Here is a 13,399-nt window from a genome sequence, read left to right on the forward strand (position 1 = left end):
AGCCCTGCACAGGCCCAAAGTGAGTGTCTCTGAGGCACAGAGTCTATACACTGAACCCTTGAACTCTGACTTCCAGGTGCAGAGGTGAGAGGCTCAAGGCCAGCTCAGCAAACCCAGGGACGAGCTGTGGGAAGCAACTTCAATGCCTCTAAAAGTTTAGAGTCAAAGGGCACTTTGAATTCCCATCCTTTTTCAGTTTTGTTTCTATGGTGTGGTACAACAGAAATGGCAGCTCTGCCACCAAGTTAGGAGGACACTGGACAAGTCACCCCCTCCTTGGCTTCAATTTTTCTGAATACCCAATGATGGGAGGTAGGTTCGAAGGTGGCGAGTAGGGCTCCTCTTGTGAACCAGATTTGGTCAGTCATCAGGGGCTGCCTGATTGGCTGGTTCGACAGAGCTCTGGGATTAATGAAGTAGTGATGTCTGCCATGTGCGTGGGAGCCAACACGTGGCATATGGGCAGTCTTTCGTTTGTAGGGATTTTAATCTTGGATACTCAGTCTTGGCACTGAAGTGGATTCTCATGTCTGGCCCAGTCCCCCCAGTGGACTCTGGCCTCAGCCGTGCCCGTCAAGGCCCCTATAGAGGTCAGGAACTCCTTAGGCCTCCCCTCTACACACATTCTCATTCTCTAGACCATTCCACTTCTTACCTGGTTAACACCAGTGTCTGCTGGGGAGAGCTATGAACTTTGGGTTCAACACTGGACAACTTTCCAATAAGTGAGAATTGATTTCCTTGATGATAGTGAAGGACTCAGGCCTCATAAAAGATGAAGCTGAAGCCAATGGTGGCCCCCACACTGTGCCAGCCCTAGGCGACCTTGTGGCTCAGGACTTCTGCCCCCCACGTCCCCAGGCCTCCCTCATTCCCTCTTCCCGCCCTGCCCAGTGGCACAGCTTCCCTGCTGCTCTCCGCTCACCAGGGGCTCAGAACCCTCTTCATTGTCTCACTCATCAAGTCTTAGTAAGCACCGATAAACTCATTCACTCTGAGGTGCCAAGAACTAAGAATAGCTGGCGATAAATAAATTTCGAATGGTGAGATTCCAGGCATCAACAAGACAAAGGTCTCGGGAGCAATGTTTGTAAGTCAGAGAGGAGGTAACCATCACCAAACAGCAGAACGTTAGTTTTTCTTCAATTGTGGGGAAGATTGTTCTGCCGACAGTCTAGAACCTGAGACATTCCATGAGGGTCGCCCTGCCCTGTGTAGCATATAGCAAAGTAGGGTGTGGTCTCAGGGGCCAGGGTGCCTGGGCTTTGAATGGCAGCTCTACTACCTCTTTACGTGGGGCCTAGCGAAAGTCACTTCATCTTTCATACCTCAATTCTCTCTTAATAAAATGAGGTTGGTGATAATAGCAGTACCTACTGTGCAGAGTTGTTGAAGGGAGTAGATGAGTTTAGCACTTGGACCAGCGGCTGGCATAAAATCAGTGCTACCTGTGTCGGCCATTATCATCAGGCTCTTTGGGGGGCCATGCGCCAATCCCTGTCATTGCAGCTTGAGATGGCAGATACCAAAATTTGGCCCAGGCCTAGCACATAATAGGTGGCAGCAAATATGAGCCCCTCTTTTCACCTGCATTTTGGAATTGTCTCTCGAGCCAGGTTGGGAGCGAGATAAAACACAGAGAATTCTTGTCTCTGGGAGCCAGCTATTAGAAGGTCATTGTGGTTTTGTCTCTCCTGGGATCAGAATGTCCAGTAGATTCTCTCTCTTTTTTCTTTTTTTTGTTTCTCTGCCCCTCCCATCGATCATGATTCACTGCCTGCAGTCCCTGCTGCCTCAGCAGTCATGTCGGGTACATGACCCTGGCCTCCAGTCGCAGCTAACTGGGCCTGGGAATGGTCCCTGATCCCAGAGTTGCTCACTCAGGTGAAAGGTCACCTAGAGTTAGGCGGAAGATTATGATGGCCATGTTCAAGCTCTGAAGATACAGAGGAAGCTGGTGGCAGAGACGCCTTGAATCAGAATCACCTTCCACTTTCGGTTCTTACGAGGCCTAGGACAGACACCATGTCTCCTTGGCTTGAATTTCCATGAGATGCTTCGACTGATCCCTCCCTCCCTCCCTCCCTCCCTCCCTCCCTCCCTTCCTTCCTTCCTTCCCTGGAGCTAGCCTGAGAGTGTCCCTAGGCCCCTGTAACCAGGAGAACCATGACTTGCCTCTGCCAGCCCCTTGGAGTTATACTCTCCAGCCGCAAACCCTTGCCTCCTTCCATGAGTTTCTGCAGGGTGTAATTGCATGGATGGAGCAGACCCCTGCACCTCCCTCACATTTTGTCTTGGCGCCCTCTAGAGAAGCAGCTGTGGCTATGCTGTCCTTGAGAGGAGCTGGGGCACCCCGCACCTTGAGGCAACTTTCTGGAGCTCCTGCCTTCGGCTATACTTTCTGGAATCGAGCCAAGTCCCTGTTGCATGGGCTTCATTTCTCTCCATCTTTCTGCTGAGAAGACACTGAAGCCCAGCTCTGCTGGTCTCCTGCTGCCCGGCCCCTGCTGTGAGCCAGCCCCTGGCCATTTCATCATGCCCTTTATGTCAGACCCAAATCCCAGTACTGGATTTCATTTCTCATTCTTGAATAGGAGCCAAAATCTTATGTTTTTTTTTATTTTACAGTTTCGAATCTGCCGCCCAAATCCATACTCACTCCCACAAGCTGGAAAAAGAAATCTGCTTATTTTTAAATGACTTGAAAGTAAGGTTCATGGCAGCAATATTAGCAGGAATGACAGCAGGAGCAAGAGAGGCTTAAAAGTCAGGTCCTATTAGATTTCAAGGGAGGAGTCTCCTGGGGCTGGGAGAGACCAAATTCACAGGGCCAGAAGGAAGACATGAGAGTCTGGATCCCAGGGGCCCTTTTCAGGACAGCTGGCTGCTCCCTCCTTCCACGCTGGCCTTCAGAGAAATGGCCCGAGGTGTTCCTTATGCAGCCCTACTTCAGAGCCAATGGGAGTCTAAACTCTCTGGGTGCTGGCTGTGGGTTTTCAGGGTGCCTGCAGGCTGGCGTCTCTCAAGGCTTGTTCTAGGTTCTGTATTCAGAAGAGTGAGTCCAGAGCTCAGTGTCTTCTAGGGATGAATCTGGTTTCTCCTGGACTTCAGAAGAAGGTCCTGTGGGGAAGAGGAAACAGACTAGGCAGGTACAGGCCTTGTGGGTGCACACTCGGCCCAGGGCAGGGCCTTACAATAGGGAGGACACCCCAGTGGCACAAAGCCCTGCCAACCTCTGGAGGCCCCTCTTGGTGCAGGCCCCAAGAAGCTACACACCAGCCATAGCCACAGCACACAGAAGGCCAGAGAGAAAGCAGAAGGGACACCTGGGGTGAGGTAGGAGGGGACCAGAAGGCAGAGGGGCTGGGTTCCCTCACAAAGAACACATGACAAGTGACAGCAAACATAGGGTCACTGAGGCCATCCCAGAAGCCATGGCATAGCAGACCAGCTGCCTTGGGAGCATGAGGCCCTAATGTTTTGAGAAACTTGGTACAGAAAAGTCAGTAAGTCCAGGCTTGGGCCGGCCCCAGATGTTGCCAGCTGTGAGCTTTAGACCACACCAAGCACCAGTTTCATAGCCACCTGCCAGCTCTGTCCATGGACACAGCCCTGTTACAGGGTGGGAAAAACATTCCAAAGTTGGGCTTCGCAGTGTCCCACAGATAAGAATCCGGAACCGAAGGAAAGAGAAGGCACAGAGGACAGTTTGGTCTGAGCAGGGCTCAGGCCATGACAGGTCACAACAGGACATGAACTACCTCAACAGGCCAATGCTGGTTCTTTGGACCAGCCTTAATTTCCTCTTAAGTATACTGGTTCTGCCCAAATATGGGCCCAGTGGAGCAGGGCTCCCAGAGGCTGGTGCACCCAGGAAAGGGGAAATCCAGGCTGTGCTCCTTTTGGGCTCTCCCAGCCCATCATGCATGGTTTGAGGCACTGTCTATGCCCAGAAGAGAATGGTGCTCACTGCTCCATCTTGCTCATCTGGGTGCTGCCTGGGACCTAAGGCAGGTCCTAAGAGCTGTGGTGAGTCAGGATGCCCAGGTCCTAAGCCTGCTACAAACTGGGCTCTGCTTGGCTCTCCTGAGTGGGAGGGCCTTTGAGTCTGACAGAATTCCAGTGTGGCCAACAGCAGGCCCGTGGGGTACTTCAGGGATGGTGCCTTGTACGCCCTACCAGACACCAGTCCAAAGAACCTGCCTACAGCATGGATAGCAGATGGCCACTACACGCAGCGTGGACAGACGGGGCCCTGCAGCCCGCCTGCCTAGTCACCGTGGGGGGCTGCCAGGTTCCAGCTGCAGGAGGAACCCGTGTCTATACACGGGAGCGCGGTCTTCAAGCTTTCTGACTGACTGGGGGCTTTCGGCTGCAGAGGAGGGAAGAGAAGAGCTACATACGCAGAGCAGAACAGGAAACACAAAACGGGGCTCAGTTATTCCCAAGCAGAGCTCCGCTGGACCTCTCCCTTCACTGGGCTCCTGCCTAGGCCTTGGGTTCCAAAATTAGTGGCTATAAGACCTTGATTTCTCCAAGATATTCACAGAACTCAGCCTCTGCTGGGCAGGGAGAGCAAGCAGGCACAGCTACGACAGGCAAGCAGAGGGGTAGGAAGGTGATATGATGAGATGAGGATGGAGGCCAGACACAGTGACAGAGACAGAGAAAGACAGAGAGATAAAAGAATGGATGCAGAGTGACAAAGACAGAGAAGCAGGGACTCAGAGCCAGAGGTAGAGAGAAGCGAGCAAAGGAGAGGGCAAGACAAAAGAAAGAGGGCGATGAAGGGAAGAAGGATGGAAGAGAAAAAAGAGGCGGATGGGAGAGAGAGATTGACAGGAAGGATGGGGGACAGGGAAAAAGGGGAAAGAGCAGAAAGATATTGAGACAGAGAGAGTGAGATGGAGAGATGCACAGATACAGAGACAGAAATGAAACAGATACAGAGAGAGACAGACACATAGGGAATTACAGAGAAAGATGGAGTCTGGGCCCAAGGAGATCCCGCAAGCGAGGCCAAAGCCTGTGGTCTTAGCAGCGTAGAGACTCAGCAAGAGAGGATGCAGTTACCTATCAGGAAGACCTTCCAGAGAGTCAAAGACATGGAAATCTTTAAACTAGCTGATGATGGTGCGAGGCACAAAGTTCTTAGTGGGGAATCGGAAGTCCCGAGGCTTTGTCCCAACTTCATCATTTACTTGGTCTGAGACCTTAACCTCTCTAGGCCTCAGTTTTCCATATGTAAAGAAGGATTTGGATGAGACAGTGTTGAAGGCAGTTCTGAAAATGCTAGAGGACTTAATCCTAGGCTTTCCTCAGCCCAGGAGCTTTCTAGGAGTTATTACTACTAGAAGCTCTGTGCTTAGGCTATGCCTTAGGCTGCATGAAGGTAACCAAGATGGGCTGGGAGAAGGTAGCCAAGATTCTGGAGGAGGGGAGGCAGAGGAGGTAGTGGGCCAGGCTCCCACACACACTTACAGCTCATCATCATACTCCTTGGGGGGACAGACAGCAACAACAAGGTCGATCCAGTCCTGCAGGGAGAAGGTGTGTGACTCTGGGTACATGCTCAGGGGTCAATGGCATGTCTGCCCTTTATACTCCATTCCCATTCCTGGGCACCCTAGTCCAGGATCAGCTGGCTGGGCCCTCCTTCCCATGGGAAGGTGAGCCCATGTGGGGCTGGAGGACTTCCTGTTGGAGACAGACCTCACTGTGCAGTCTCATGGTCTGGAGAAGCTTCCAGTCTATGAGGCTTCAGAACCATAGAAACCAGTGTTGCCAGGCCCATGAAAGACACTAAATTCCCGAATGCTGATTTGTGGACCAGGGCCAGGCAGCAACCTCAGGGTTACTTGGGGAATTTCTTAAATTTCTGGACTCATAGACTTGGCCCCTGGAAATCTGGGGTAGGTCCTGGGAAACAGTATTCTTAACAAGTTCCCTAGATCATTCTGATGCACAACCAAATGGGGGAATTTCAGGCATAGCTTTCTAATCCTAACACGTAAATCCCCTCAATGGCATTACTGCCGCCCTTGGCTTATCCATCATTGTCCATCTTGGCTTGGGTGTACCCAAGAAAAATTATGTGAACTATCACTGGGCCCCTCTGCCATGCAATAACTCCTAATATTGAAGGGAAATCTCTTCCCAGGACCTCCCTCCATCTAATCCAGTCCTGCCCTCAAGAACCACAGGGAACACTTCTGTTCCTTCTGCTCTAATTCAGCCCTTCAGATAGTCAAAGACATTCATCATGTTACCCGTAAGTCTTCTCTTCTCCACATCCCTTCATGTGGGTCCCAGTCCCATCTGGTCAGCTTCCTCGGCACTGAACTTAATACCTCAGGCTCGGCTGCCTGCATACAGTTGCACAGGTTGTGCATTGCACAACATGAGCGGGCACCATTCACATTGTGCTTGGTAGGAAGACACCCCCTCGGATTGTGCAGTGCACAGCCAGGGAGACTTTACGTGGTGGCCATGACCTAGGTGGGTATCTAATGAGCACAGAGCAGTTACCACCAGCCCCTCCTCCGTTCTGGGCCCTCTACTTTGGTTAATGCTTTCCAATAGCCCCAAGAACTCTCTTGATTCCTGGTCAGTGTACACTTAGAGAAGACCTTCAGTGTTTTCCTTGGGTGGATTGTCACACCTGATCTTCTGGAGTCTGTATTTGTGTCACTTATTTTTCTGAACCCCATTTTGTCGTATTGAGACCATTGACTGGATGGGGTATGTGGGTGTCACCCAAGAGTTGCCTGGACCCTGGATAACCACCCTGGGATGGGGCGCCCCGACTGGAAGGCCTGACTGCAGAGGCCAGGGTCTGAGGCAGGCAGGCAAGGGAGGGAGGCAGGGAGGGGTTCACTCTTACCCCCTGATTCCAGGCCTTCTGTAGGGCAGCCTCGGCCTCAGCCAGGGTGTAGTCCGTCACAATCTTGCCATTGATCGCCATGACCTCATCCCCTTTCACAATGCCACCTGCAGGAAGATGAGGCTGATTGGTCAACTGGGCTGTACGTGACATGTGCCTGGCCTAGGGCTTGGTAAAGGGGGTCACTGTAGAGTTGCAGAATGAGCCTGACCCCTGAATTCTGAAAGCTCGCCTGAGCTCAGGAAGCATGAGGGGAAATAATCTACCAGGTTACTTACTCAAAGGGCACTTCCTTCCCTCACCATCCACAAGCCCTCGCCCCGATCAGTAGGGTAGGGACACCGGTGAAGAATCTTTGCTACCCCAGCTTTTCTGTGGACCTCTGCTATCGCGGGGGGAGGCAGACCTGCATTCCCAGCGAGGTTACTGGAAACACGAGCTAGTTCTATGAGACATCCCTCTCTGTGCTCCAGCCCTGCTGGTCTGCTACAGGTCCCTGCGCAGGCCGATCTCTCCCGCCGCAGAGTCTTCACAGGCTGTTCTATCTGGAACACTCGTCCCCTCTCTCTTTCTTCTCTTCTAGGTCTGTGATGAAATGTCTCCTCTTCAAAGAGGACTTTTCTGACCCTCACTCATGCTCACATCGATCTTTTTCCTTTTATTTTCTCATAGTTTCCTGGTGTTTTTCTGCATAGCGTTTTTCATGATTTATAATTATCAATTTTTTGACTAAAGGTCTCTTCTCTGTCAGCTCTGTGAGGGTAGGAATTATCTTTTTGGCTCAATGCTATATCCCCAGCACTTAACATAAAACCTAGAACAAAATAGGAATTCAGTAGATATTTCTTGAATAAATGAATGATGTTAGAGGTGTTCCTGGATAATAGGTGATCTAATAAATTAGGGAAAATAGTTACTGATTACAGGACTTCTCAGAACATCAAATATGCCTATATGTATGTGACTCTCCAAGAAGTAGAGAAATTGTGAATGGTTTCCTATATATCTTCAACTTCCGATTTTTTTTTTAGGAATTTCTCCCAGTCCTGGTGTCCACAGAATACTTCCTGGGTTTGTTGAAATAGATCACCTAGAAGAAGCTTTGTGGGCCTAAAAGCCCATGGGAAATGTGGTGTATGTTTCTGAAGATGGTGGCTTTGGTGGCTTATAACACATGTACTCCTGGAGAAACTTTCACCAGCTGCTTCTATGTCCAAAGCAGTGTGGGACCAAACTGTAGAGAGCAGTTTCCTCCGGATAGTGGGCCTGAGGAGAGGTGACTTACACTTTTTCATTTTGTGCAAGCCCACGATGAAGCTTCAAGGGCAATAAGGCCGTGGTTGGGCTGGGGCTTTGTAAGTGGGGTTGGTGGGCGAGTCAGGAAAAGTCAGACATTCATCCTGGCCCTCTTCACAAGCTAGACATAGCAGATAGGTGGCCTCCCCAGGCCAAGCGTCAGCCCTAGCCTCAGCTGGCCCAGAAATAGGATGGAGGAGGAGGGAATGGGAGAGGTGGGCAGCAGTGGCTATGGCAGCCGCCTAGCTGAGCAGGGCTCCCTCCTATAATAGCTCCAGAGTGTGGCAGTGAGGGGCCTGAGGTCACCAAGGCTGTGGGTGGCAGAGCTGGACTTGCCTTACTACCCCAGAGAAGTCTGTCTGCCAGCGACCAGGTGACTTTCCCATCACTCCATCTCTTGCCTCAGGCCCTCACCCACTCTCTATTCTGCCATCTTGGGCTTGTGGGAGAGCCTGACTCCAGTCTAGCACTGCCTAGAAGGGATCTGTTCACAGGATTCCCTGTTCTCGCCCGGAAAGGTGAGAGGCCTGGGGCTCCTTCTCTGAGGGCACCTATGCTTCCATAAAGGACTCAGGAGCACCGAAAAGCCTCCTGGACTTAGAAGAAGAAATCACTAGTATTGGAGTTTCGGACACTGTCTGACAGGTGAATGGGTCGATAGTTCGAGGCAAGACTCTGTGCCCGGGGTCCTCAAAGGCTTCATTCAACTACAGAGGGTGTTTTTGTTGATAAGTGATAAAGGCAAAGCAAGAAGACCATGCCACAAGATGGACACAGAGTGTGAGGCGTGTACCGTGTCCTTCAAGGATGGGATGAGGCTGTGGAAGGCCCCAGGAAGAGGTGGCACATCTGCTGGGCAGTATAGCAAAATGACCGAACTGCTTGTGTTCAGGTCCTGCTTCCACTGCTTACTGGCCTTGAGTCCTTGACCAAGTACTTTAACCTTCCTGTGCCTCAGTTTCCTAAGTTGTAAAATGAAAATAATAACAGTATCTACTTTGGGGGTTGTTGTAAGAATTAAATGAGTTAATACACATGAATAACTTGGACAAGGGTACTTAGAGTAGTATCTGGCACGTGGATAGTTCTTGACAGACTCATCGTTTTGATAGTTTGTCTCCTGCCTTTATATGTGCTGTTCCCTCTTTCTGGAAAGCTCTTTCCACCTTCACAAGGGTAACATTGACTAATCTTTTGAAGCTCAGCTTAGGCATCACCCTACTAGGAAGCCTTCCCAGCAGCCCCCTCTCCCTTGGTGGGTTAGGGGCCCCTCAGAATTCCCGCAGCTTCCCTCCACCCCCTTAGACCTCTTTCAGCCCTCAGCAGGCCACACTTCTATTGTCAGCACCTTGCAATTCTGAGCACATTTCACCATAGGATGGGGAGCCCTTGGAGGGCAGGGTGATAACCGGTTTGGCTGTGTACCCACAGGTCCTGCCATCATCATATGCACGCAGGGACTGGGTGGATGGATGCACAGATCCAGGTAGGGGGCTTTCTTGAGCAACTGTCAACCCCCTCCAAGTGGGCAGCTGTTCTCTCCGGAGAGGCCTGTATAACCATTGTATCATCCTCACATTGGGGCATGGTTGTCCCCACTTACCATGCCGCTCAGCAGCTCCCCCCTCATAAACAGCTGAGACAACCACCTTGCCGATCGGGGAGTCCACACCACCTTCCAGAGCCAGGTCTAAGGCTCCCTCCTGGTTAGACAAAAACGGGCCTTAGGGAGCCAAGCAGACAGCAGCCTGTGGGCACCTGGACGCCAAGGGCCACAGAGAGGACAGGAGAAGCCGTGGGGCCAGTGGCAGTGCCACAGGGAGAAAATGAGGCACATATGCCAAGTGGGGCCTGGGCATGGGGTTCCGTGACAAGATGGGGCACCCTCGGGGGGAGGGAGAGGCATAGTGGGGATCTGAGGGGTCACCCAGGAGTCATCATGAGAGTAAGAGAAGCAGGGGACCAAGACGGGAGGGGGCAGGGGCAGAGAAGGGTGGTGGCTACCTGACCTCCACGTGCCCAGGTACCTTCTTAATGCGCAGGAGCCGGATATCCTTCCCTATGATTTGCTCTGGGGTGAACTAGAGAGAAAAGACAGTGGGGGAGCTTTGAGTCCACCAAAAGGATGGGAGTGGGGCAGGGTTGGAGGGAAATCCAGGCCCCTGTAGAACACTGGGCCCCACAGGACATGAACGAGGGGGCCTTTCCCAGCCCCACGCCCATCGGTCTTCAACTGTGGTTTCCAGGCCCCACGTGGGACACACGGACACACACCCAGAGGTGGCCACACAAACCCCAGATCCATTCTTCCTGGGAATATTGTGAGACTGGTGAGAGCATGTCTTACAAACACACAACAAGGTGCCTGGCATGTAGTTAGTGCTCGGTAATAACTGTTGTTATAAACCACACACACACACACACACACACACACACACACACACACCAGCAATACGCTTCACACTGGGATGCCATTTGAAAGGAACCTTCACAGGAAGGAGTAGTTGGGCCTCCTCTGGGCTCCTCATGTGCCCCGTCTCATCCCTGAGACACCTCCGCCCAGGGCCCTGAATGCACCACCACCAACCACGATGTATCCCTATGCCCCCCATTCCTGGGGTGACTCCCTGGGGAAGGAGAATTCTCTCTCACCATGGAGTAGGGGTCAAAGCCTTCTTCATATTTCCGGAAATCCTGGAAACAAAGAAGGGTGTTAGGGCGACAGAGTGGAGGCCCTTGAGGGTCACTGCAGGGAACAAGGGTTGGGCAGAGGAAGATGAGAGTAAATGGGTCAGAGCGAGGGGAGAGAGTAGGGGCAGGCAGGTGTGGACTTGGGGGGAGATGAAGGGAGGAGGCAGGCAGCCCCAATAGCCAGAGTAGCCCTGCCGTAGCGGGAAGCTACGGGAAGCATTAGAAGGACTTCGGCCCTGGACCCTGCACTGTTCCAGCACAGTGGGCGTCTGGCTGGCAGGGGCACCGGCTTATACCTAGGTGGTCTGGGCAGGCAGTGTCAGCCTTGCCGAAGGTCTCATTGCACACAGGCCCTTCCTCCGCTCCTCCAAGTGCCCTGCAAGGCCAGGTCCAGGCTCTGCTGAGTGAAGCCCAGTTTTTCTCCACCCAGTGCTCTGACTCCAAAGAAGGACCAACGCTGCTCAAGAGGATGCTCTTTCTGGGGAATCCAGTCACAAGATGATGGGAAGCAGAGCAAAGGCATGAAGCACTAAGAGGAAAAGCAGGGGGCCTGTACTTGTCTGTGCCCAGCACTTTTCCTAATATAATGCTTAACTGGAAAGCAAGGGGCTTCCCCAGAGCCTTAGGAGGAAGAACACACAGCTCTGGGGATCTATTTTGATTGGGGGCTGTAGGAACAATATCCCCAAGAAACAGAACAAGGTTGTGAAAAGGAAGAAGGGGCAGAGCCAGAACATACCGCCTTCCCAGGTGTCACACAGAGAGAGCTGGGGCCCAGGATGCACAGGCTGAGGGGTCAGGTTCACCACGCCCAAGGGCAGCAAAGCCTCGTTAGTCCCCATGAGAGGTAGGAGCGAAGGAGAGGCCCCGATGGATTGAGTGGAGCTACCCCCAGCACACAGTTCCCTAGGCCATACCAAATGCCCCCAGGGCCTGTGGTCAGCATCATAGGGAAATCACAGCCCTCTCTATGCCCAGCATGCAGCAAGCTCTGGGCATGAGATAAGCGCCAAATATCAGCAGATGGATTCTTGAGCATCTGCCTGCCATCCCTCCTCGCAACTCTTCATCGCCCAGGCTCAACCCCAAAGAGCCTTGGTGGGCATCTGAGGCTCACCCCCAGGTTAGTCTGAGTATCAGGGCAGCAGAGGAGAGGTTGCAGCAAATCCATAGGCAAGGGGGATTATTAAGCAGCATATAGAGTCCATGCTCTTTTTACTGAGGATTCTGCCTGTTTTCTTCTGAAAAAAAAAATGGGCAGTGCTTGCTATGGGCCTCCTCTTCTCCTCCCCACTGAGAATCCACCCTCAGGGATGGGCCAGATGACAAGTACTTGTGTCTTACGTACATTCAGATCAGAGACCTATAAGCCATTACAGCTGGTCAGCCCTTGAAGAGGAAGCCCACCCTTCATCCAAAAGATGGAGAAAGTGAGGCCTAGAGAGGCGACATTCATGCTCGAGGTCACCCAGCCAGTGGGCAGTAGACCACGGTTTGACTCTCAGTCTGAGCCTTCGGACTTCTCATCTGCCTGCCTCTGACCCTTCGAGATCTGTTTGTGCTCTAAACAATAATTGCAGTGCTTTGGGAAGCAGGATAGCGGGGCATCCAGGAGCCCGACCTCCTGGATTAAAATCTGGGGTCTGACACTAGCTGTGGCATCATGGGAGTGTTTCTTAATCCCTCTGCTTTAGTTTCTCATCTACAAAATGAGATGGTAATAGCACTTAATTTCTAGGCCGTCGTAAAAGTTAAATAAGTTAATGTATATATATAAAGCATTTAAAAACAGTGCCTGACACAGAATACCTAAATGTTGGCTGGTGGCTGTCCCTGCTCAGTCCTGGACGGCGGGCAGCCTCCTTTGCAGACGCCCATGTCTTATTATATAGCAGATACCTCTCCTTTGCTCCCTGACTGTCGTCAAATCAACCTGTTGTCGAATTGGGGGTTATCAGTGAGAAGGTTGGCTGCAAGATCTCCCTACATCTGGGGGTCCCTTTCATTGGTAATAAGACGGTTAATCCAATGGCTGCCTCAGTGGATATAAGCTCCAGGGGGTAGGGAGGATAAGCGGCTGCCTGCCTGATGCCACTCATGGACCAGTAAGAACTTCTCCAGCCCTGTGCACGGGAGACCTCTGGGCAGATAAAAGACTTGGGCTACCATTTCTCCTTGATGCTGGTTTGGTCCCAGGTGGGGTTGGGTGAAGCTGTGCTCTGCCTTGAGGGGACAAGACAGGAGAAGGGGCAGGGAGGCACCTCAGCCAGCCCCTTCTTCTCTCCTAGGGCTGGGGCAAGGGCTCATCTTGGCCTCTGCGACTCCCTAAGGATTCCCTTTGCCCTGTTCGTCTTTGAACAAACAGCAGCAAAAGCGCCAAGCCCCCAGGGACCCTGATGCTTTCTCAGCTTGGGCATGGGGTCTAACAAGCCCAGGGCCCCCACCTGATATGAGACCTTCCCCAAACCCTGGCTGTGGCAGTGGGAACATAGCTCTGGCCTGAGGCTCCCAGCAGATGGTGCTTGGGGT

At 52.2% G+C, this 13,399-nt stretch overlaps 1 protein-coding gene across 4 annotated transcripts in view; it reads right to left on the minus strand.

Annotated features, from left to right (window-relative positions):
• Positions 1-2,525: 2,525 nt before the first annotated feature.
• Positions 2,526-13,399, minus strand: part of USH1C (USH1 protein network component harmonin) — a 46,881-nt gene continuing 36,007 nt past the window's right edge. The window contains exons 21-27 of one of the 4 annotated variants that reach the window (XM_016139528.2): positions 10,832-10,873; positions 10,207-10,260; positions 9,783-9,882; positions 6,884-6,990; positions 6,442-6,444; positions 5,482-5,537; positions 3,127-4,395 (exon numbers count right to left, since the gene is read on the minus strand). In XM_016139528.2, coding sequence (XP_015995014.2) covers positions 4,275-4,395; positions 5,482-5,537; positions 6,442-6,444; positions 6,884-6,990; positions 9,783-9,882; positions 10,207-10,260; positions 10,832-10,873 — 483 coding nt within the window. In that variant the 3' untranslated portion in view covers positions 3,127-4,274. The other 3 variants (XM_016139527.2, XM_016139525.2, XM_016139526.2) reach the window with 3 other exon arrangements.

This window comes from Rousettus aegyptiacus, unplaced genomic scaffold (genome assembly GCF_014176215.1).
Source record: "Rousettus aegyptiacus isolate mRouAeg1 unplaced genomic scaffold, mRouAeg1.p scaffold_m13_p_5, whole genome shotgun sequence".
In the NCBI taxonomy this organism is placed as follows: domain Eukaryota; kingdom Metazoa; phylum Chordata; class Mammalia; order Chiroptera; family Pteropodidae; genus Rousettus; species Rousettus aegyptiacus.